Genomic DNA, 26,117 nt, shown 5'->3' with positions numbered 1-26,117 from the left:
TCCTCAGTGCCTTAAAACTAGGGAGAAATCTGACAAATCCAAGAGCGTTTCTCAGGGGTGAACACCTGCTCAAGGGCTGCTCTGCTTCAAACTTGAGCTGTGAGGCATAACAGCAAAAGTACAGTCCTCAGAATATTAAAAAATGAAATTAAGTCATTATTTATAAAACCAAGGGAGAATGTAAATAGGGCATCGCTAGTCTGCACTGATGACTGGAGGCAATGCAAACCAGCAGATCTGGTGAGTTAGCCCAAAAGGGCAAAACAAGCCTGCAGGACAGGGACAGCATAAGGACCATGCACCTCTCAAGCTCCTGGGGTTGTGCACAGAGGGCCAAGTTGCACCCAGTGTGGCCACTGACCATGTCACAGTCCCTGCATTTCACTTATTCTGGTCCACCTGAGCTTTCTCTTCTTTATTTATGAGCAAACACAGTCCAGTACATGCTGTAAAATAATGTAATCTTGGTAACAGGAGACTTCCCTGCAGCATCTGCTATTAGCTGCTGGCTGAGGCAGGGGAAGAGACTGCACATTTTTGGCATGCACTAAGAGGCGTGCGGTCTAGTGAAGTGCAGATTAGCGAGGCTTGACTGTTATCTTAATTTACAGCCCATATAGTTCATGTTAACTCCACACACATTTTTAGATACATTAGCAGCTTAGTTCGACTCAGATACTTTTATTGGTTATTCACCGTTTCTCCTTGACAAGTTATTACTGACTTCCCATGTTAGCTCCCCACAGCAAGACCTGAAACCCTGTCAAGGAAAAGAGAATGTCAACAGACTTCTCAGCAGTGCTCAGCTCAGGCTCCTGCTCACCAGCTTTAATTTGCTACTAGGCAATCATTAAAGGAACAGCAGCTTCTAGGCAAGCAGCGATTATGGCGCTACAAAAAGCAGCAACTAGAGCCAGGTTTAATTCAGAAAAATCACCGCTTCCTTCTAAATATTCAAACCCCTCCACCACCACTTTGGTCAGTGCCGAGAGCTGCCCAAGAAACCCTTTTCTGATCAACCCTAGGTTGTTAAGTCTGGACAGTCAAGCAGAAATCTCCCATTCCTTCTGCTCAGATACCCTGTCTAGTCGGTAACACTTTCACATAGCGCTTTCAAAGGTTGCTGTTACTGCTACATGCATTTGTGTTAATGAACAAGGAATTCTGTTGATGCAGAGCAGCTGCCATTCTCCTTTTGCTAACACACCACCAGAATACACCTCACCATTGTTCCCCCAGACAAGCAACTCCAACAGCCAGGCTACAGCATATTACAATACATTAATTCCTGTAATGACGCCGAAGAACAAGAAGAATGCCAGGTCTTGACCTGGGTGGGCTCTACAGGATTAACTCAGCTAGAGATTAAGGCCTTACAGTGATGATAAAGTCTGACCCGCTAGCCCCATTGTCACATACTGTATAGCCCTGTGACAAACCCCATGTGTAATTCCCATTGAGCTGACATCCAACACACGTACCTCAACCTAAGCCACTATTCACTCTAGGGAGGGTTTGTGTTTGTGACACACACTGACCTCAATTTACAGAGAGGTCAAAATGATACAGCCCATAGTCTGCACTAATAAAATAAATCACATTCGATGACAGCTGCTCCTCCCCAGCATCTCTCATTATGTTCTGTAAAATTTTGCTGCACTAAGTTAAGAACAGAAAAGACTCCAGGATCCTTTCTATTCTCTGCTCAACACATTTACTTGCCCTTCTTCATTATGCAGAGGTTTTTAGAAGTTTTTTTTCTGTATCCTCATGAAAAGCTTCCAAATTGTTTACATACTAATGTTTAGTGTGTGACTTAGAGTACAAAGACTAAGCTGATCTCGCTTTGTCTCGGTGGGAAGTTAATTTTCATTGTGGTGTCACAAAAGGAAGAAAGAGTTAGCAGTTTTGAGGACAGGCTTACACCACACATTTCCTAAACAGATTTTGTTTCTAAATAAAAGGAAGTGTTTAACAGGTTAGATCAGCATTAAGATTTAAAAGCTCCTGGGATCAGGTTTACCCTCCCCTTATTTATTCTCTGCACCAGTGTTCATGCCTTTAAAAAAAATTTATCTCCCAGAAAACACATACACCCACACTTGGCCCCTTGACATTCATGCCTATGGCAAAATTATTTGCACGTTTCCCTTATTGCATAATTGTCTCATTAGCACTGGAGAAAGAAGGTGATGACTTTTCCCTCTGTGCCATCAGCCTAATCCAAGAGCAATCCTGCCTGGTCCTGCAGGAGCAAAATTTGCTTTTTAATGTGGAAGGGGACTCCGAGCCTCTGAGGCAGCACTGGGAATTGAACTACAACACTTGAGCACTGGCATTTACTCACAACCCTTAAGGAAGATTAAGCCAGTGGGCCAGGCTGGCGTTTTCCTTTTTGTTGCTAAACATAAATATTCATATTCAAATTGCTTTTGGATATATTTATATCAACAAAAAGTTCCGAGTGACAGTCAATAGGGCAAAAAACAATGCCAACTTCTTAAATGCACAAATGTAGTATATACATTAACCACAAAACCTGGCTAAAACACAGCAGTATTTACTTTATGCTACTCAGAAACATGGCTTGGCAACTAAAATTAATAGAACTTGTCTGGAGAACAGCACAAGCTTTCTAAGAGCTCTTTCAGCTTTAACTTATGCTCCAGTTTTTGCTTTTTTCCAAAATTCCAATCTATGCAGCAGCATGCCTGTCCCACTGGCACAGCAAGGCCGTGAAGCCAGCATTCCTTCCAGGGCTCACGGGTCTGAGTGTGTCCGGAAGCCTGTTGATGGATCAGATCTAGAAGAGGGACTGGTTTGGCTGAACAAACAAACAACAGGTCTTCTCTTCACAATGACCAGCTCTGTGTGTGTACATGTGTGTGCATGCACGTGTGTAAACTCTTCCTAACTCTCCTTTGCAAGCCTATCCTACCTGGTCAGGGGAATGCTTCTTTAGGGTTCAGTATCAGCCTCCTGTGCAGATGCACATCTTCTTTCTCAACATCTGACAAGCCTGTACCTTCTAAGTTTTCACTGTTTTGTTCAATTTGATTTCATCTTTGTGCACAATGCCATACACTCAAGAGAGCTGCCCTGCCGAGCTCTCCAACTTCCACATCCTGGCTTTGTGAGTAAGCTATTAATTGGGTTTTAGAAAGCTAAGATAGAGCCCTAATAAATCCTGTAAGAGGGCAAGAAATATCCTAAGTAATTCATTGCTATCATGTGTTATTCTGTCATGAGAAGGCAAATAAGCATTTTTAGCTACAGACTGTGTTGCAATCAAAAATTTTATACCAAATTGTCTGTTAAAAATTTCAGCCAAATTAGTAAACAGTGAATGTTAGAGGGAGTAAGGTCTGCATGAAGCCATGTGCACTTGGTCTGTGTGTAACACAACAGGAAATCTCAGCACCCCGTTCCAATTAAGCAAAGGCTGATTTCTCATGGAACATAAATTTTCTACTTTTCTCCCAGAACGACCTTATGCTGATGTTTTAAATAGTGGTAAAACATTGTTTTTAATTTCACACCTCACATAGTACAGTCAAATGCTTCATATCAACATAAACAAAACTTCAGGCAGAGCTTTGTGACTGAGTTCAAACAATGATTTCCCCCCACAATATGTACTCAAGGTTTGCAAGGAGAATACAGAAACTTGTTGGCTAAGGCCACAGAAATGAGTTCTCTGGTGTTTTGGCTGTTGCCGCCAACCCTAGTCAAGCATGTGTTAACAGTGGATGCATTGATGCAAATCCCATTATTCCCACCACCCATCAAGTACATAACCATTTATTCTATTTCTGCTCTCCTTTTGGTTGTATCGTAGGATCGAACAACTTGCGACTGGGAAACAACACCGTGTTCTTCTTGAGAAAACGCATACCCATCTGAAAAAGCAAAGGAAGAAAAAAAATAAGTCACTGGAGTCCAGCTCAAGGGCACAGCCCATTTTTAGGAACAGTTTTAGGCATCACTAAAGTTACATGACCGAGTCTACAACAATCTTCATTTCTATGCTGCACTCCTAACATTTATAGCTGTGCACTACATTGCCTACGTGGCACAGAAAGTATGTTCGCTGCCAGCTCTGTCTTACTGCTCCCCTCCCCAGGCCAGGTTGGTGTACACAGTCACCATTTCCCTCCGAGCTAACCTGACTAATAAGCTACAGATTGATTTGGACACCATGTGTACCCCCATAGTGGCAGAGCTTCTTTAAAGACTTAACAGACAGGTAGAGATTTGCATTTTGGCTCGATGACTCTATAGTCTACTTGATATCAGCAGTTTCCCTGGAGGAACATGGAAATGTCTAGACCACAGCTGGATCTGAGTCACATCTTCCTCAACTCCACTGAGGAATTTTTTTTTTTTTTCTTTTCTTTTTACAAGTTTCCAGGTGGGATCTGACAAATCACACCAAGAAACTCTTGATTCTCTTGGCCAATCACCCATATCTTGAATAGAGTTTTCTTAAACATACTCTGGAGGTCTCTGTTTTGCACAAGTTAATCCTGCTAGCTAGCACAACCCTTTGGTCTCCCTAGAAATTACTCAGATGAAAATAGCCACGTGTCTGATTTCTTTTAAAGTATTGTGGACAAGGCAAGTGACATTTCTGACATCATCTGCAAAACACCGCATTACTGGTAAAACAGTCACAAAAGCTAGCGGGCCAACATGGTGAAATACCAAACAATACTTGAAGCAGACATGACCCTACAGAAAATTCTGAATGGAAAACTACAGCAAAGGACAACAGACTTTGTGACACCCAAGGAAAGGTGATTTTTCAGGTGTAAATGGGTAACCAGAAAGTAGAAAGGCAGCAGATTAGCACAGTTACAAATATGGAGAAATAGGAAAGTCACGGGCTATACAGAACCAGATAATGCTTTGTAGTAGGAAAGCAGGCAAGAGTTGGCAGGCATGAATGCTGCCTGGGAGAACCCAAGAATTATACCATGGCTAACTCCCCATGGGCAACTCTCCATCACCCCTGAGCAGATCGGGAAGCAGGAGCTTGTGAATTCTGAAATCCTGCCCCAGACACACCCCAGGCTGAAAGATGCAGCATCACATAAGGACGGATGTCCCAATTACTACCCAGAGACCTAGCAAATGTCTTTCAGGAGTCCTCCCTTAACAGGCTCAAGGCATATTCCCCACGCTAGATCAGGTCCTGAGGTGAGATAAGGCTGGAGCACAACAAATGGACCCTGTGACAGAAAGGCACAGGGGGCTGAACACCTTTCTTAAGGAAGGAGGGATGTGAGGCCCCTAAGCAGCTTGGTGCTGGAGACTGAACTTGCTCCCCATGGCCCCATGAATGCAGCCTGCTTTGAAGCAGGTGACCGACGTTAGTAGCCAGGAGAAGCCCAAAAGGCCAGAAATGAACTGTATCCCCTGAGTGAGGCCTGTTAAACCTTCACCTTGACAACCAAGTTGGGACCGTGTGAGCCGAGCACAGATGATCAAGTACTCCTAGATCTTTTCCTCTGGCTGATGCCTGCACAGGGAAGGTGGTCAGCAACTCCTATACAGCTGTAAGCTGCTGGGAAAGGAGTCCTACAACTCTAGGGATGACCACTGTTCAAGTAATAAGGAGGGTCTTCTCTCTCACAGAATGCGGGTAAATGTCACCTCTGAAGCCACAGGGACTTTGCTGTAGATTTGAGCTCTTAAGGCAGAACACAGGCTCCCTTAGCAGAAGAGCAGGAGGTTAGCTGACCTGAATCACAAGCATGGTAGGAAATCTTTGCCAGTAAATGGAAGGGATTCAAACAGAAATACATCATCCAGAACTAACTCATCACATGTCCCTCTTGGAGTGATTGCAGAACAGTATGAACTTTGATTTGATTATGTGACTGATCATCCCAGCATCCCGTTTTTATTTTCCCCGAGCATATTCCATGCCAATATACATACAGCTACAGAGGTGCAGGTTGGGTTTTCCTGCCTCTAGCTGAAGGTTCACGGAATACATTCACAAAATGCAAACAGTCTTTTGGAAAAAAGTATGTGCGTGCTGGATAACTGCAAAGGAAATAGGATTTACAAAACAGGCTTTCATTTTAAAAAGAGTAGATTCACACTTAAACAAATACCTCCAGTGGGTTTGTTCCATGCTAAAGGCCAGCATACTGTTAGCTTTTTGGCTAAATTGTCAAAGGAAAAGTCAACTTGGTCAAAGACCACAAGCTTAAGCCCTGAAAGACTGAAGCCCATGCCCCATAACCTACTCTGCATCAAGATGGCTTTGCTATATTTACTTATCCAGTAAGATCATTCAGCACAGTAGATTTTTCAACTGCCATAACTACTGCAAATCCAGCACTGACCACACGAGTGTGTGGAGCCCATCAACCCCAGGTATCCCATGATCTGCTTATTTCCAGTACTAGCACAGGCCTATGAACAGCCAGGCAGCCCAAGCACTCTGCAAAGCCAATGCAAAATGCAATCTAAGACAGACGTTCACCATTCTCACACCAGTGGAAAACACCTTAACATGGCAAAAAATTTCAGGGTATGATGGTCAACGGTTAAGAATACCAGGGGTATCCTTACATCCTCATGTTCTTGATCCACTCTGAAATATCAGCTATGAGGGTTTTGTGTGTACATCATGGGAAAGGCTGTGACCCCCACACTAGCACACTGCCCTACTTAGTTGAAGCTCAACATTTGGCAGTTTATTTAAAACTTTTCCTGTTGATCTCTATACAGGAAGATGAGTCATATTACATTTTTTTATTCACGTTACAATTAAAACTGCGCTTCAAGCTGTTTAGGCAGCTGACTGTGCCTTGTGGAGTCAGAATGCTGTGAATGCTCTAGCCCCATCTGCACTCCCCAAGCAGCTCTACATTTCCACTATTTTCAGACCCCATCCAAAAACAATGGAAGGTTCCATCTGCCAGTTACTAGTAAACTTTTCGGAAGTTTGAACTTTTCCCCCAACTCCAGTTTTAAAACCACACCTATGAGCCTGCCTTGGGAACAAGGACCTCATTGTTCAGCTGTCCTGCAGCAGCCCAAGGAAGGAGCACGTTTCTTTGGGGCTTTCTGGACACAACCCACACACGGCCGTCACAGAAGGAAGGACCTTTGTACTCAGAGACTTTCTATTAACGGAGGAAAGGCGCGCTTTTGAATATCCATCAGTGGGGCTCATTTGTTAAGGGGAGATTCACGTTCTCATCAAATCTAAGGTTTCACTCGTACCAGATATTATCAGCCAACCTACTGAATTTTAAAAGCATCCTGTTGGGTTTTTTTAAAGCTTTGTTATTCTATTAGTAGATCAGAATCTAGTCTCCCATTAGGTTTCTAATTTAACACACTCTTTTTCTGTTCACTGCAATGACTCTTTTGGTCTGTGCAATCCTGGATTAGAGAAACCATCTTCATGCATGTGTCTTGAACACAGACAGTAATGCTGCACAAGCTCAACAGCCCACTCAGCATGCAACAGCTTCTAAGACTGGGACCAGAAAGGGTCCAGGGCACTTTTTTTAGTCCAGAAAAATCTGCTCATGGAAGGACTACATACAGTTTTAGTCACTTCAGGGATTTATTTTAGAGGCTTCCTCCTACTCCTTGCACTCTCCTCTGATACACCTGGATTGTCTGCCCCAACCAGCAAGAAGGCAGTTCTTACTGGAAGCCTGTCAGAAATGCTGCCTTCCACAGCATTTCACTATTTCATATATGCAGTGGTATTATGGTTCAGTTAGTCCAAAGTATAAAAAATGCATTTTACCATCATGTTGTTTGCCTTTGGAGAAAAATGCTCATATTCAAATCCACTGAAATTAAGTTTTAGGGTTTGGGGGGATGGGAGAGGCTTTTTTTTTTTTTTTTTAAAATCTCTTTTAGGAAATATTGCTGCTTAGATACCAAAAATCTCTCTGACATAAGAAAAGTCAACATTAGGGTATCACTGGGCCAGCCAAATTCTCTCTCAGGCCAAATGTCTGGTTCTGCACAGTTTTTAAGGAGATTTACTATGATGATGTAGTTCACATTTACCAATTAAACAGTAAATGCTAACTCAGCTTTGACTTCCCCGGCAACCCCCTTCCCCTTATCCTGGGAAAGTGAGAGCTGTTTTAAATCTCGAACATTTTGACTCATGCTTACAGAAATCATTAATTTCTCTGCTGATAAACTATGCCTGTGTTTTCTAAAGGACCCAAGAGGAATTCCTGACAAATGGTCCCATCTCTTTCGTCCCAGATACTAACCTACTGGTATTTGCACGTAGAAAACAGAGCCAGATGCCACAGCATCAATTCTAAACTAATTATTCCTATTTCTTTTTCTTAAGTTGATTTTAAAAGATTGCAACTCCACCTGACAGTCAACAAATACATAGCTTGGAAAAAATACAGAATGCATACTATTTCAAACACATGCAAGATAAGAGGAAATAGAGTTTAAAAAATGTCTCAAGTAGCTACCCTGTTGTTTTTCAAATCAAAATGCACCAGCACAAAAGTGAGAGGAAGAAGGTGTCTGCTAGTGGAGAATAAATGGTGGGATTAGAGCCCTCAGCATGAACACATTATTATTATTTATTATTTGCCAGCCCCCGTACTGTGAAATGAACCTCAGATGACAGGTACTTTTTCTCCAGTGATTAATAAGGTGCAAACCATACGCTCTGCGTTCAGATTTACTCTACACAATCACCATATTCTGTCAAAGGAAGAGGAATTCTCTTTGCTAGCATAGGAAATCTGGGCCAAGTGCAGTAATCCTCATTGAGGCACGGCTCTCTGTATTTCGGGCAGAGTTCTGTCAGAGCAGTGCTTAACAAGAGTGGGATTCAGCTGTTTTTAAGAGCATGCTGAGACAAATGACAACTAAACGCTGGCAGGGGGTACTCTGAATTACAGGAGGGAAACTGCGCTAGAGGAATGGTATGGCACTTTCCTTAAAGACAGATGGGTCTAAGGGTACCTGAGCAAGTGGGGAGCGTCACCCTTCTGATCCTGCTGGTGAGGCTCTGGGGGCACAGGTGATACAGGTCAGTCATGCAGGAAGAAAGGAGAGGTCAAGAACCATCTTTTGTATCTACAGAGCTTGTCTAAAGGAGATGCTACTTTCACAAAGTCACAGGAAAAAAAAAAAGACATGAACTTGGATGGAGACTCGGAGAAAGCTCACCTGGACAAAACCTCACTGCCAGCAAACCCTCTGAGAAGGAGAGCTTTTGGGAGTCATTATTGCTCCTTCCCTCGAGTGTGAACCCCACGGGACACTAAAGGGAAGGGTCCAAAGACACACCTGAGAGGAGCCTGGTGACACTTCCTGCTCGCTCTTGAGAGGCTTTAGAAAGCAGATGGCAGCACACAGTCTCCAATTTCACCAGGCATCTTCACCAGGAGCTACACCAAGCCTGGAGGCCAGTGTTGTCACCACTGCCTACAAGATTCCACTGAGATGGTTCTATCTTAGCACATGGGCTTGACAACCGTGTAAAACTCTTCCAGTAACGTCTTATGACAATGCCACCCAACAGGAACTTCACCTTTTTTTTTTTTTCATAAGTTTTCATAAAGCTTCCCAGAAGTTACACTGGTAGGAAGGAACCGCATGATCTTTGACAGTACAGTTAGTAGACAGATTTCTTTCATTCTTCTGACAGCTCTACATGATTCAGGAACACAAAACCAAAGCCAGAGCAAGAAAAACAGCCATGAAGGTCTTGCACACTTTAAGGGCATACCCTTCCAGATGCACAGGGGCTACTCTCCAAGGCAGTCATTCTGAGCCCGTTTCTTTACTGGGAGGAGGCGTTTAAGAGATTAATCCTGGCTGGCACTCCTGTATGGCACTGACATGGCACTGGCTGTGTGGCTCTGCCCCCCACTTTGGGGGCTGGATCTGCCAGAGCCCGGTGCTGTATGGGAGCACTCCAGCCATGCAACCTGCCTGAAGGTCTTGTGCTAATGCTTTTGGAGAGAGGCTGGCTCACCAACAGAGAGCTAAGGAAACACAGAGACTGAGCTCCTGCCTTTCGATACAGGAGTCTGCAGACTCAGCTCAGTCATCTTTTTCCTCCCACCATAGACCACTAGTAGCAGCCCTGAGACTCCCCATGAGATTTTTCTCCTTTCCATGTGATAGAAAACAAAGCTATTTAGGCATTGTTTCCTCTCCAAAAATTTGGCTGTTGTAAAAAATAAAGTGACTCTCAAACCAGTACTGCATCTTCACAATCTGTGCTAGGAAATTTAATTCCATTTTCCTTCCTTCTTGGGACCAAGGCAATTGACTTGCTTAAGCCTTTGTCAGCTCTAACTAAACAAACCATTTTCCTGCTTTATATGCAAGTGTCAGATTCTGAGTTGAAGTCACACAAGCAATTTTTGGAAGAAGTGGCCTTCACAGGCTGGGAACTTGGAGCCTGGTAGAAACATATGAACAGTTCAAGACTTCAAACAGAGTGCTTGTAGTGTGATTTAAGATACTGGCCCAGCATGTCAAGGCTACTGCCCTATTCATCAATGCTTTGCTTTGAAGATTTCTAGCATTTAGTAAACAGTTGTACAATTTAGGGTTGTGAAAACAGTACATATGTTCCCTGGATTTCATGTGGCCTTGTACTTATAGCAGCGATGCAACACTGGAAAATAACATTTGACAAGAGATGACAGAAGTTTTAAAGAGTCATAGATACGCCATAAAAAGTGTCTTTCAATCCTAACAGCTTCACAACCAAAACTTATCTTCATGTGAAAAACAGACAGCTGACTGTAACCTGTCCTGAGTGGCCTGACTCATTTAGCACTTAATCATTTGCATTTATAGGGAAGCTGCTTATCCAAATTAGCATTTATTTTGCTATCTCATTTTTCTTTCCCAATAGCTATTCACCTACCAACAACCTGATGATGTGTTCTACCAGACTAAAAGCATGTATCAAGTCTGACTAGTCACCACTGGCGTATCTCCCTTCCGCACCATGTTAAGTCTCTACAGCAGGCTACTTTAATAGCAATTTATTTATGCATTTTTACAGATTTCTTCTGCCAATCATTGCCTTTGGAATCTCCTCAAAGAGTGCATTTGCATGCCCAAAGCCATGCTGCCGCCAGCATCCCTGGCTCCTTGACACAGAGGATTAAATCCTGGCAGGAGCTCACAGTCCATAGGCTGCTCTGCACACCGGCCTCTTTTCCCAGGAGCAACAGGATTGATCGCTAAAGACCCTACATCCCTTGACAGTGATGGCCTTGCCATGACTCTATGAAGGACAAAGACTAGGAGATCCGTCACTGTTCCACCCCTTCTAGTCAAATTCCCTATGGAAAACAGGAATACCTCAGGCATTTGGGTTCTCAAATCCCAGCCCTGCCACTATGGCCTGAACCACAACAGTTCTGCTACAGAAGATGGCACAGCAGCAATGAGATTCGCCTTTCCTGGGATTCTTAAACAGCCAGGGGTGTCACTTCTCACTGCAACAGCAGTATGAACCCCAAATCCTGAGTGCCTGCTCCTTGCCCTGTGCGCAGCAGCACTGCAGGCTGGGGGCCTATTTTCTTTAGTAAGATGAGCATATTTCTACCGCAAGTTTAATCACAAGAGAGACTGCGTTTTACCACTAGAAAGGGTTGACTGGACCCCCTGGTCCCTCCAGACAGCATGGTTCTTCAGTGTATCCGGCCTACAGAGCTGTTAGACTATTTTTAATGCTGTGGAAGCCTTTCTAACACTGAAAAAAAAAGGGCAGGTCCAGCAGATCAAGGCCTGTCACACATTCCTCTAGGAAGATGAATAAATGGATGACTTCTGCACTAACAGGAAATGCAATTAATTCCAAATAGCAGCAGTAGCAAGATGTGACATTGCATCTCTTCTCCCAGCAGAGGACAAAGAGGGAGAGGAGAAAGGCAGCTCCGCACGCCATGGCTTTCCTCATCAGAACCACAGAGAACCCCTATAACAGCATCCCTGAAACATCGCTGTATTCTCAGCTAACCACAGCTAATACGACTTTTCATAAAGAAACCATTTCTATTTAAGCTAGGCTCTATCACAACATTTATTTTATCCTGCAGAGTTTTTGATTTTACAGTATTCTTGAGACTATCAGGATTTCACATTTAGAGAACCTGCATATTGGGATTTTGTCATTTGGGCCTGTTGATTGGATCCTAGGGAATTATCCACATTTGAGCTCTACTTGCCTAGGGCCAAATACACTAATTCCACTTCCAAATGTATGTGTCTTGCTTGGCAGCTCAGCCTCTGCACTAGATTATCTCTACCTACAATTTAATTAAAAAATAATCACCAGTCGCTTCACTCATCTGGGACTGACTGCCGTGAAACACACATGCATACATGATCCGCTACTTACGTGATACACTTTGCTGGACAGAATGAGCACGGAAAAGGCTTGGAGGAGTTTTCCTGCCGAGCCTTTTTAACAAATGATCACGTTCGTTCACGCTGAGGGAGAGAAAAAAAAAAACATACTAGTGAGTAACCAGATAATTTCAAGGTAAAAGTTAACTGTATTTAAAGTACTTGGCAGCTTTGAATTTGTCAGTATTTAAGATGGCTGTAGCATGAAAAAGAATTTTCTTTCTTTAAACTGCACATTATCAAGAGAACTCTCTACTAATGGAAACTCCTCCTTTCTAAGGCCACTTTGTATAAGTTTACATTTAGTTAATCCATTCCTAATACCATCATTGTGATTTCTGAATGCCTGATGCCTGTAAGTTATTACAAACCATACTGGAAGTCTGACATCAAGTGACATGGAACATTAAAAAGGAGATTTCTCTTTAATATTACGTACATGAATCATGGCACCCACAAACTGCCTTAGAGAGAAGGAGCAAAGCATTGTGGCTTAGCACATGGTAAAAGGCTTCTATCACACCTGCAAAAGGGCCTGAAGCAACCAAAGGTGGGACCCATAGTTAATTCTGTCTTCGAAAGAACATGCTCATTTCCACCTCCCATCCTGCAAAGAAAACTTTCTACCCAGGTTTTGATTAAAAACCCCTTCGGTTTTTGACAGTTCCTGTCAAAGGCCTGAAAAATTATTACTGAATTTACAGAATGTAAAAATAAAAACTTAAGGTGCAAAATACAGTATGCTTACAATAGGTTTAACAGATATACACAAATCATTAGAGACTCTCCACTCTGTTTTTTATTAAAAACACAACTCATTTCATCAAGAACTTTATTTCCAGAACTAACAAACAATAGCTAAGATCCTGACCTTTCAAAGCACTTAATTACGTACAGAAGTCCCATTGAGTTCAATAGGGTTTTAAAATAATGTAGGTGTCCAAATTTCATTGCACTGGAGCCTCAAATAACTGTTACATATCAGATTATTTTTTTAAAAAGATATTACAGTCTATTTTAGTTCAAAGTGCCTCTGCAATTGGGTTGTTTTTTCCCATCTCACCCTTGTTCCTAACACTGAGATGGAGTCAGTGCATAAACGGGATCTGTTTGCTAGTGCAGCTCCTTGCAGTGTCTTTACCCCATTTGCACCACATTTACACTGTGTTTCCGTTTTCACAGTCTGCTTGTTCTTTCACATCTTTATTCACAAGCAGTAATTCCACTGGTTATGCTGCAAACCTGGATACACATCTGAACGCCAACATCGATATCTTTCTTGGATTAGATTACAAATTCACATACATTTGGTATATGGAATGGAAATCCCAGCAAGCACAGCTGCTGCTGTCAACAAGCTTACAACAGTTTTAAACAAACAACTCCCTTTCATTGAAGCAGTTTGCTAACTTCAAACAAGAAAGTAACCAAAGAACCTCTGAGATGCCTATAATATGTAATCTAGCCATGCAGGCTTATATTCCACTCAATAGTCCATTAGGGTATTATCCAGGCTCACAGTCCCCTGTTCAGTGCATAATGAGATGTCCACAAAAGAAAGGGAGGAATCCTTCTCTTTTTCCTGTGGTCTCCTGTGTGCTCAGGCACCTGAACTAGAAACTTCTACGGCCTATGGACCCCTCCTTAAAATCTTTACAAACTGTCAGCATTTTCAGACACTTGGTCTCTTCCCCTCCTTCCCTTGGCACAGAATTACAGCTGCAACAGATATGCCAGGTTGCTTTCCCCACCTGCAGTCAGTAGTATTCCCTCAATATAAAATAGAATAATGGGTGTGGAAGCAAAACTATAGATACCAACTGAGAGTGTCAAACAACCTTTAAGAGCTCTTGGATCATGAGATATGCATGTGTTCAAAGAAGAAAGGATCGCAGTTGTCCACTAAAACCAGGGTTACAGCATGGAAACTTCTAACAATCTTGGAAGATTCAACTGGTTAAAAAACCCAAAGACCAGCTGGCTGTAAGAAAATCAAGTATGTACACAAAGAAATCTCCAACTGCTCAAAACAAGCAGCATAATAGAAATCACCCGGTAAGGGGATGGCAGGCATGAAGCAAGACATGAGATTTCTCTAACCTTCAACAGGCTTACAAAGTTGACAGCCTGAAGAATCAATCATTACCAGTGGATGTGTCAACTAGCAATGCTGTATTGTACAACCTCCCACTGATTGTGGAGGACTACTGGGTAACTTGGAAGTTCACTGACTGGTAAGTGTAGTGAAACACTGTCTGAATCTACTGCTGTCCTGTGAATGGCAGAAGTGGAATAGTTGTTCATATTCTGCAGGTAAAAAACAACATACAGGTAGGGTCCTTCCCATCTCAGTAGGAGAACCGGAAAGTGGTTTTGGATAGACGGCTTAAAAAAGGAATCCTAAACTGATCAAAAATACTTGTTCTAAGGGACAAATGAGCAACATCTGCCACAAAATTCTTACAGTGAGAATGGAATTATCCATAACAGCAAAAGGCATGAAGAACAAATTCTTCATATGCCTCTCTACCACACAGCAACAGATGAAGTACAGGATGGTATCTGCTACAGGCCAATAATGGTTAGCTCCTCAGGCAATGTGTGGAGGAAAGGATGCCATCAAGGGACTTCTGAATATGAGTGACACATTGTAGATCTAAGGAAGCCAAAGCTAGACTACCTTTGATATTGTTAATTATAATCAACAATTTCAAAACTGAAGACACATCTGATTTTCCCATTTGGGAAATTATATTGGATCATATCTATGCAGAGAAAGAAAAACTCATGGAAGAATTAGAGCATTTGTGGTTTAAGTGCAAGGGATGATGAAACAGACTGCAAATCAAGTACTATAAAATGAGCTCTTAATACATAGAGGTAAATGCAGCACAACTCTCCTGAAATGGATGAGTATTTGATTCATTAACAGATATTCGCTCTCCCAATACAAGCCTGTGAAAGAAAGAAAAGTGAAGTGGGTTTCTTAAGTGTTTACACTGATACCAACTGAGTCCCTGCTCTCAGAAAAGGTTTTTGTCTGCTACAAACAGGTAACAAAGTGAAGACTTCTCAGTCTCCCTCACACTTTGATGCGAAACTAATGATTACGTCAGACTCGCAGGCACCAGGTTAGGCCTTGCTCACAGAAATATTGCTCATAAACCAATCCTGAGTATTAGCCATGATTTTAAGTGTTAATTCTGCTTTCCAGTGACTCACAGCCAGTGCCTAAGCCCTCCCATGGGGTCTAAGGATGGCATCTTAAGATGCATTGAGGCAAAAGGATAAGAGATCATACTCTGGATATTGGCTATAGTTGTGTTCATAGTCAGGACCTCAAAATGGTGTCAGAATGGAAGGACTCACAAACCCCGACATCCTTATGGGAGTCAGTGACCTGGAAAGTGACAGTGAAAGATGCTTAAGTTGGTTAGTTAGTGACCGCAGAAGGGGTAAGGGTGAGACACCATCTTTCTATAATTATATGAAGGACAAAGGACACGGACAAAATGCTTTGAACTAAACAAAACAAATAGTAGCTTAGAACAAAAACTATAAAAAATGTCCCAGTTTGGAGGGTTACTATGAAAAAATGGATTAAAAAAAAGTCACTACTCAAGTCATCTGAAACCAGATTCAGTTGCTATCAATAATAAAGAATACCTTGTGCAGGAATACCCTTGCAATGTCTTCCTAAGAGGGTCAAGATTATTTCTGTCTGCCTGGAAGTCTGCGCTAACAACATTACACGAATTCATTAAGTGAACGACAAATCAAAAGGTAAACTAAAGGCAGCATGTTATTTCATAACAATATTTTCCATTCCATGAATAAAATGACTCTTTCACTGTTGTATCTGAATTGCTCTAAGCTGTCAACAGAGACCTTCATTTTATTTCTCTGTGTTCCCTTCTTCTCATCCCTCATAAAAGCAAACAGCCCTTAAATCTAGGCAACAAACATCTGGCTTTACACATTCAAATGAAGTGCATCAAAACAAACAGAATAATTCAAAGCTGACCACAAGGTCCCACTGGCTCATTTGCTCAAGTAATTAAAAAAAGATGAGCTTCACCACCAATTAACCTACTGAGCACTAATTAGCGTTAATGAGGATTTGCGGTACTTGGTATAGCTTGACCCAGAATGTCCTCCTGAGCCCACTAATTGGCTGGTAGCAAAAGCAGGGCTCACAAAGAAGGGAAGGTTAAAGTGGATGCAGGTGTCTCAAAATTGGATCTTCCCTAAGAAAACACATACATAGCACAGTTTAAAAAAAAAAAAAAATTCAGGGCCCCCTTTCTCTTACAAGAGCTAAACTCTTAAGAAATGAGTTCATGTTTTGTTATGATTTACCAGAGGAAATAGAGAGCACAGGCACACCAGATGGGCATAGACACTTAGTTGCCATTGGTTTTAACTCCCTGCCCTTCTGGATTATTGAGAATTTGGTCAGATACACACGTATGAAATGATTTTGTTTCTGCTGCTATCCCTGTGCCTTAAAAGCATGCAAAGAACCCATGGCAGAGACATGGCTCTTCAGTGCAAGGTACCCAGCATCCATGGGTAAGCCCAGAGGACAAGAAAGCATGCAGCTGTTTTTCCTGTCATCTGAATAGCTACGAATCCCCTCGCCCTACTGTCTGCAGGTGCAGTGTCACTGTTTCGTCTATCCTACCGTGCCGCCACAGCATTTAGCAACAGGTAAATCACTGTACAGCTTGGTTTAAAACAGAAAACCCTCCAAAGCTTAGGCTGAAATTCTGCTCTTCACTCCCTTGTACCCATATGCATTTTCAAATGGAGCAGCAGACAAACCCTCGTTCAGCCTCTTTCCTTCCACTGCCACATATCTGTTAAACACGTTCCGGCCTGAGAAGCTGTGGCTGGCCTGCATTCCTCTCCTGTTGGAAGAAACATCTTGCAATGCATTGTCCTTGCACTGTGACAGCAACAAGGGAGGGGAGAAGGAGAAGTTTTTGCAAAACATCCAATGTGGCTATACACAAGGTAAAAGATCAGGAAGTTTCTGTCCCCATCATCTTTAGCTGTGGATTAGATTTTGAGGGGAGAAGAGGATACCCTTTTTAAAATTTAGAATTAAAACATAATAATTGATTTCTTCCATATATTCCAAAGAGTAACTTACATGAAAGTTTGCTGTTTCTTTGTTGACATGTTTCTGTCACCAAAGGTTACGTCAACATAAAACACAAAGAGCAAGAAAAAAAGTCTGAAACAAACAGACTTCTCCAGCTTTGATCAATCTTAATCACCAAACCATTTACAAGAAGATTGTTGATTTTCATTTCAGTCTCTTGGTTCTCAAACTCCATTATGTTTCTTCTAAAGAAGAACCAGAGGTTCAAGCACTATGACTTCTCCCCAGGTATGACCTGGCAGAGGGGACACACGGATCCTTCTCCGGCTGCTAGGACACACTGAGTACTCCTGAGGATTTATTCACAAGTTCCATCTCTCACCTTTCAAGCAACGTAACAATGCTTAAAGGCTTACAGCATCAGCCGTGGTCCTTGTGGACAAAGAGCGAGTACCATAATCCAGGCAGAGTGTGCGGCCACACCTGTGTAATCGGCGAGAGGAGACCTATTTCTCTTCCTCAGATACTCCCTGTTGGCTGAGTGTACTCCCCCAGCACAGCCGCAGTCCTCGGTCTAACTTGTTTTCTTTTAGTTTAGAGTCAAGTGCATTACTTGAATTCACATAAGGGAGTTACGCAGTGGGCAATGAGACGACAACTACAGAATAGCAAAAGCAGCAACTGTAGGCTTCTGCTGGTGTCTCTCTTTCAGTCCACAAAGGGGAGACGTTATTTTTGGTTATCTAGCATTGGATTGCAGGAATGTTTTACTATGAGGTCAATCAGGGTAGGAGGTCTTTTAATTTAAAAGGCAAACAGGGATTACTGATAACGAAGCTGCAGTGTAATCAAAGGAAATCTCCGGAGCATTTCACGAGGAAGCATCTGAGGCATATAAACAGTAAAACAAAAATCAGCATTTTTTTTGCAGAGTCAGTGTCTACACACATGGCTCCTTAATCACTCAGGATCCCGCTGAAATAGACATCCAAATCCATGCTCCTTTTGCATTTTCTATAAATACTCAGCAAGCCATCAACAAAAACCCAGACCATGGCTAGAAGATCAAAGGGTCACCAAGCACAAAACACAGAGAAATGAAGACAGAAGCGTGGCCTGTGCCACTTGCAGGCTGAGGTATGCAAGAAGTTACCTATCAGAGGTGACTCCTGCACCAAGGCAACCAGGCATTAGGGAGTACCAAGTCTCTGCTGAGGGTTCAGCAACAGTCAGCTCTACAGGGAAGCTGGAGGCCTTATGCCCTGCCATGGTATAACGTCTCCAGGCCTTGTTAATACAGCAGCTCCCCTCCACCTGCTTCTCAAGTACATGTCACAGCCACAGAGGAGACACTCCCTTTCCCTAGATAGGAGGCAACTATTTAAGGAACTTCCCCTCTTTAAGAGTTACTTTTGACATTATGCAGCCAAATGTTTGTCTGTTAAGCATCAAACGTATCCGGATGCGTGGCCCTGCAAGACCGACTTGGAGCACGCTTAAAGCAGCCATGTAGTGGTGAGCTCTCCAGGCCTGCAACTTGCAGTACTGAGCTCAGCTCACGGACGGCTGCAAGTCGTTTATCTCGCCTAGACGTAAAAAGGTTGTGTCACACAACTTCAGCAGCAGCCCAATGGACATCCTTTGGGGTGACCGATGGCTAAAGCAGTTCCTGTTGTTACCAGATGGTCAGAGAACCTGACAGTGCTCCCCAATCCATCCCACTTCCTTCAGCTCATGGACCCGCAAAGAGTTGAGCTGATCCAACTGAGGAGATAGGGCAAAGATGGGCCAATATAACCATGGCTGGTAAGGAATGGTCTGGGAAACTCTTAAGCCAGCCCTGCAGCCAACATGAACAAAAACTGATGGATCCACCAATGCTCTGGAGAAACACTTGTCACAGCTTGTGATTTGGCCTGGTAGCGTGCTGCTTAACCAAAACAGCAGCTTTCCTTTCCCATTACATCTCGGAGGTTTGAATGCAGGATCCCAGCATGAAGGAGAGCCTTCAACCAGTGTGCAGCAGCAGGCCCCATGTCAGGTGCATGCAAGGCTACCCATGTTGCCACAACACCTTGTGCCAGTGGCAGAACCACCCTGCAACAGCAGACAGAGGCCAAGGCACATTGTGAGCTTCAGCCAGCCCTGTGCGCAGCACCCGGACTGTGTGTAGAGTTCAAATTCTCCACTCTAAGTGTACAAAATCCTCTTCAAGTTGGTCTGTAAAGTTGTACGACTAAAAGCAGGACAAAGCTTTTCCTTCTGGTGACAAGCAGGGATGATTTACATTTTCTTTTATCATTAACAATGTCCTAAGGCAGAACAGCCAAACCGATCCCTCCTTTGACTCTTAAAATCACTTGGACAATCCATTCTAGCCTTTACTTTTGAGGTTGTTATTCTTAAACTTCTTTCCAAGACTACTTCTTTGAACAGAAGACAGTATTACCAAGGACCTTTTAAAAATACCATCTAAAAAAAAAGCAGACACTAAACATCACATGCCTCTCTGAAAAGCAACAACCCTAAGAAAATGAGATCTCTCTCTGCTTAGAGTGCCTTCCATTGCTCAGCACTGCAAACACTGAGCATGTGTTCATGCATTTCGTTACATGGCAGGGGTGGGGGGCAGGGGGCAGGCATCACTGTCAGCTGTCTCAAAGCCAATTAACACAAACTCGAAGCTGCCCAGTTTTGCCTTTAGCCTTTCCAAAATGTGGGAATTGACTCAATTTAAACATCTGAGAAATAGCAAAGGCTAAGTGTGGCTTGCTGCTTTTCAGTGGCTTGCCCCTTTCGGTACCAGTGCTGTTTACTTCTTGTCCTAAGTGCCTCACTTTGCACTTACTCTAGTGGGTGCTTGGTCATATCCTCTACAGATAAGGTGGCAATACAGTTGCAACCATAACATCCTTTTCCTACTCCCTCATTTTTTCAGAAGTAGTCACCTTGGAAGGTTGAAGTTTTCCATGCTTGGTCTCTATGGTAAAGGTGGGGTTTTTTGGGGGTGGGTTGGTGGTTTTTTTTTTTTGTTTTGGGTGGGTTTTTTTGTTTGTTTTGTTTTTACTATCCAAACTTTCTGGTTTAAAAAAAGTCCACTTGCATTCTTGGACTAAAGTTAAAATTACTTCTGTGTTCAAAACCTCTAAACTCCTCCTATTAGTTTTTTTCTTCCTCTTCTTTAGAGAGAAAAAAAGCTAAAGAACAGCTCAGGGCAACAACAAAAACTGATGAACTTTGAAAGCGTCTGCATATAATTTAGAGCAAAGCCTAGGACATTTGGTTGATCTGCAAAAAGCAAACTGCTTTTCTTTAAGCTTTTGAGTATTTTGTAATTGCCCACTAAAAATTCAGTATCCAGTACAACTTTGGTTTTCTTGTCCTTGCTACACGTAACTTATTACTTTATTCTTCTTAGTACTTTATTCTTAATACTTTACTCTTCTATACACGAATCAGAGGTGTGAATGCAGGCTGTCCTGCCTCTCTTCCAAGATGGGGTTAGCCAGTGGAGGAGCAGAAGTAGACTGCTGAAGCCATTAGGCTGGAATAGTTGTTATGGAGCAGTTCTCCTGCTGTGCAGCCTGGAGGGAAGATTTCTTCCTCCCTCCCCTGTGGAGATCCCCGGTGCCCAACCCAGTAACTCAGGATTAGGCATCAGAGAGATTGGCCCCTTAATCAGTTTTAACTCTCATCTTGTTATGTTCTCTTTTTTTCTAATCTTTCCTTTCAATTTACAGCTTCATTTTGGCCTTTGTGCCAATACTGTACCTCCGTCAACTTTGACTTTGCTAGCAGATTTGATCACAGCTCTAAATCTTTCTCTGGGTCACCAGGTTTTAACCCTATTTGTGCACTGGATCTCCCTCAAGGTTACGTGATAGGCACAATCAGGATGTGAAATAATTAATTGCACCAGAGAATGGGCACATCAGCTCCAACTGGTTTGTGCTAGCAGCTGGGCACTGGGGTCCCCAGTGCCAGTGGGAGCATGATAACTCCCTGTTCATGCCTCTGGCCAGCTTCTGAAAGCCACTCTGCCTTCTGCTCCTTCCCACCTCTGCCCCACGGCCTCCCCTCTGCTCAACTCGGAGCAGAATCAAACCTAGTAATTTCAAGTGCCTCACACACAGGGGTTAGAAATGCCGGAAATTAACAGTACATATTAAAATGAGGAAATAACATGATGATTCCTTACCAATATGGGACAGCAGGGAGAGCGAAAGGGACAAGTGTAAAATAAAACAAAATTATGCATTTTCCACCTACCATACATGAATGTTTACCATATGGAATCAAAGAATTTAAAAAAACCCCACTGATATAATTTTATGTGCTTTTTGCTAGTAAAAGGAGTCTAATATCTTTTTACTAGAAAAGCTGCAAGGAAAAATCGTAAATATGCCAGTCACTTTGTTGTGTATGCTGGTGGAGAAAACTTGCCTTTCCTTCCCAGAAATGGTGTGAAGAACATCTGGAAAAATTGATAAAAGACTCTGAAACCTCAAAACCAAAATACACCTCTCCCCTCTTCAACCTCATTTTACGCTCAGCTGCACTGGATGGGCCGGATTCAGATCACAGTCATGCGTATCCTGAGTAAATACGCTGAAGTCAACACATTCATGAAACAAGAATTTGGCTCCAAACATCCAATGCCATTTAACCAGTTGAAAACACAAGGCAGTTTGTTTCAAATAAGATTCATAGTACCTGCTGATGTGAAGGGGCCTTACTGGCATGGTCTCCCTATTCAAGTGGATGTAATTTGAAATGCATCAATGAAGAGACAAAGTGCTTTGAAATATAATGAGCCCAAGCCTTGTTTCTCTTCATCTTAATGAAAAAGCTTGCCTCTTCCTCAGGAACCATGAGATCAGGTCCTCAGCTCATTCATGGGTTTGTTAAGAGAAAAGTTAAGTCTGTTCTATCATTTCTGCTTCTGCCGGTACGAGGCTGAGGGCTCTGCCGCTCTTGGCTCCGTGCACAGCCACAAGCCTGAGTCAGGTTTCCCACATTTGCCTCTTGTTCCTCCCCAGGGACCTGTGGAGTAGGCGAGTCTCCACGTGTACCTGTGGCAGCTCATCGATTACCCACCGGGTCACGCAGCTATTGAGACGAGATAGACATCTGCCCTCACCCACCAAACAAAACCCAGGCTAAGATAAATAAGACAGCTCACTCGCAGGGCGAGAGCTGGTCATGCGCGTTTCACTAAAGCAACAGAGTTAGATTGGTGAAAAGCACTTAAATGAAAGAGAATCTCCACCAGTGGGTCTCCTTGTTGAAGACAGCAGCTCCCCACAGTCCCTCCACTCTCTGCTTTAGGTACACTGAAAAACAGTATTGTTTTACGAAATGGAGATGAAAGAAGTGGCAGCGGGCATCTGAAAGCAGCAAGAGTAAAAAGGCATACTGAAAAATGCTGCGCAAAAGCACACTGCAGTGCTGCTTTGTTGCTCGCAGGTATACCCTGCTAGTTCTGTACTCACTTCCCTTCCTCTCTGTTAAAGACACTGCCTCCCAGATTTCTGAATAATTCAAAGAAATTCTTCCCAATACTTCAGTGATGCAGGCACTTGTTTGCAGCCCCCCAGACAGGCCCTTCAGCTCCTTGTACAGTACGTAAATCATGAAAGCTACATTGTTCTTCAGTATCAAATAATCTTCTAATCCCAGCCACCAACCAATTAAAAACAGAACAGAAAAACAACCAAAAAGCTACTTTCAAAGGGAGCGCTCTGGCAATTCCAAGACAGAGCAACCCTCTGAAACAGGAAATCTACAGTCGCAAAGAGGGTGCTGCATGGCTTTGCTTGCTCTCCATTAGTTGGCCAGTTGAGCAATAAAGTGACATGGGTTTCCAAAGTAAAGTTTGCTTTGGTCCCTAATCAGGCTTCACTCCACCCTGAACTCCTGCTGACTGCAAGGAGAGGTTCAATGGAGTGAAAAGTGAATGAGGACTTGAAGATTTGGCCCTTTATGAGCCAAGATTTAGTTGTAAACTTGAAGACACAAAAATCTCTGCAGCTGAACTCAATGCCACTTTTGAACACAAACCTGTAGAAAAACTGTTTGTTTTCTTTGTGTAAGTCTTGCATGTTAACATGATTAGGTCTGCTGGGCAGGTGTCTCCACATGTCCATGTTTGCTTTGGCACATGAGCTGCCCCTCTCACCTCTCCAAATTCATGTAAATTTAGTGTTAAATCCTGCCCTTTGTTACATGAGAGTGCCAGGGAGCCCCTCTCCTTGCCCGCACCAAGGCTCGCTCACATCGCAGCTGGGCTGGAGTCCAGCCCAGCACCGCCGGGTGCCGGGCTGGGGAGGGCAAGCACAGGTACTCATCTTCCACAAACACAGGCGAGCATGGCATGGGATCCATCATCAGCCCCTTACTGCACACTCCCTCCTCTGCTTTTCAAGCTATTTCTAGAGCTGCCAGTTTTCCAGATACTTGTTTCCTCTGATGAAATCCCCTGCTCCTGGAAACATTTGATTTTTCAGTCATCCCACCTTCCATGAAAACTAAGTTTTTAGCTGTCCAGATGACATATACAGAGAAATGAGAACATGACCCTTTACAGCTCAAAACAATACACTTGATAGCATCTCCAAGCATCACTCTTAACGTTATTTGCAAGGTTTTCGGGACCCAGCTGTAGCACTCAGGGTGCTGACACTCTTCCCCGCGCAGACCAGACACTCCCTGATCTACCACTTGCCTTGCTGTTTGCTCCCTGCCATCAGTAAAGCAAAAATTTGCACCTGCTTTTTTAGATCAACTGAAGCAAACTCAATTTTAGAAACCATTCAAAAGGGGCTAAAATTCAGAAGGATGTAATGAGCACTAGTGAAGAGATTTTTTATTAACCTGGAAAAAGGTGTCCAGCAAGAGCAGCTGGCAGGGTGAAGACCTTCTAAGACAAGATATGCGTATTTAGGTATCAAGTGGCACATGCAGATCTCCCAGCGCTCCTTCCCCAAGTGCAATGAGGACCCAAGTGCAATCCTGCTCACATTTTACAGAAATCCGGCTGAGCCACAGCAAACTTGGCACCCTGTTGAGCAAGTCTAGATGCACTCACTGCTTTCTGGGCTTTGTGATTTTGTTTGTTTGTTTAGCAGATTAATCCTAAACATGCAGATCTTGCACCTCATTTTTTGTCTAAGGTCTAGGCAATGATAAAAGCAATTAGCTCCCTAAATCCTTCTCTTATCTGTAATTGGGTGTGATTTTTTTTGTTGTTTGTGAAAAACACTGAACAAAAATAGCGTCCACTATGCGGGCCAAGAAAACAGACCCTGATGACAGCCAGCTTATCTTCCACAGCTGCCTGAACAAACCAACACCTAATGGATATGTTTTCAGGAACACTTCCAACCACGAGCTAACACTGTTACTCGGAGGTGACGGACAGACCCGTGCAGTTTTAACGCAGCTCTCCACTTTCCATTAGAAACGAGGAGACTCTGGTTACTTCCCCTTCCTGCATAGTGTCACATTGCCAGAAATATCCCAAGAGCAATGGGGCTGCGGGCAGGAGGGGAGAGCAGCGCACACGTCTCAGCACTCGTTTCCTCCGGCTTCAAGGAAGTTTTTAAAAAATAAAGAACATGAACCAGAGCGGCTGTAAATGCAGAAAGTTCCCACTCTGCTTCTTTCCCACCCTCACCCTTCCCTTTGGACAAGCACATGATTTCTAGCAGGTGTGAAAGAGCCAGGAGACAAACAAAAGAGATAAAAGACAGAACAACTCTGAAGAGCACTCAGGAGGCCACATCACAAGCACAGCACACCAGCTCCTAGCAGGCAGAGGCACTCTACCATTATCTAGTTCACAGATGGACCACCCAGAAAATCTGGGAGCAATTAGGAAGGAGAACAAACAAATGCGTGGCAAGAAGGGGGGAGGGAGAATGGGAAGGAGGGCCAGAAGGGATTCCTTACATCATCTCCATGCAAGCGTTTCGAGAATGAAGTGAAGCTATATGGAGGAGGAATGCAGATGAAAGAGTTTGCAGTGAGAATGCAATAAAATGAAAGGCTATGAAAACATGTAGCATATGAATGAATTACAACACGACCATTAAATTTACAGAAAGTCAGGACTGTGTAAACAGAGAAGAAACCCATCAAGTTCTTGGAGACACATACACGCACAGATAAACAGATCAAATGTGAACTGTCTCTCTCGCTATTAACAGTATGTCAACTTGCCTTGCAACCCAGAGATTCATCAGGCAAAAAGCTGTCTCGCTCTCCTCTCTGGCTGTCAATAACTGGCACTAAATATTGGCAGGAAAACACAAATGCTACAAACCAACACAAATGCAACTTTACACCCTATGCATGGAAAAGAACCACAGCAACAGCCAAGGGGCTCATACTACCAGAGCCGTGTGCCTGGTCTGCTGGCCTGGATTACACTTGCCTGGCATCTAATCAGTCAGCATCTCACAACACCAAGTTACACCTTTCTGGCCTGGGAGGCTGACCTGATTTTCATACCAAGTGCTTTAGCTCCAACTGACTTCAAGGTGTTTGCTCAGCCCTCTAAAAACAAGGCCCATTTTAAATTAAATGCCTAATTTCAGGCATCTTTCTTGGT

The 26,117-nt window shown here is 43.2% G+C and overlaps 1 protein-coding gene across 2 annotated transcripts in view; it reads right to left on the bottom strand.

The window, feature by feature from the left end:
• Positions 1-3,801: 3,801 nt before the first annotated feature.
• The window catches only part of ATP8A2 (ATPase phospholipid transporting 8A2), a 345,102-nt gene continuing 322,786 nt past the window's right edge, over positions 3,802-26,117 (bottom strand). For both annotated transcript variants that reach the window (XM_075708776.1, XM_075708786.1), the window contains 2 exons: positions 12,392-12,483; positions 3,802-3,899 (listed from right to left, as the gene is read on the bottom strand). In XM_075708776.1, the coding sequence (XP_075564891.1) occupies positions 3,802-3,899; positions 12,392-12,483 (190 nt within the window). The remainder of the gene's footprint in view (positions 3,900-12,391; positions 12,484-26,117) is intronic.

The sequence above is a fragment of the Pelecanus crispus genome, chromosome 1, assembly GCF_030463565.1.
Source record: "Pelecanus crispus isolate bPelCri1 chromosome 1, bPelCri1.pri, whole genome shotgun sequence".
Classification (NCBI taxonomy): domain Eukaryota; kingdom Metazoa; phylum Chordata; class Aves; order Pelecaniformes; family Pelecanidae; genus Pelecanus; species Pelecanus crispus.
This window is presented reverse-complemented; position numbering and strand designations above follow the sequence as displayed.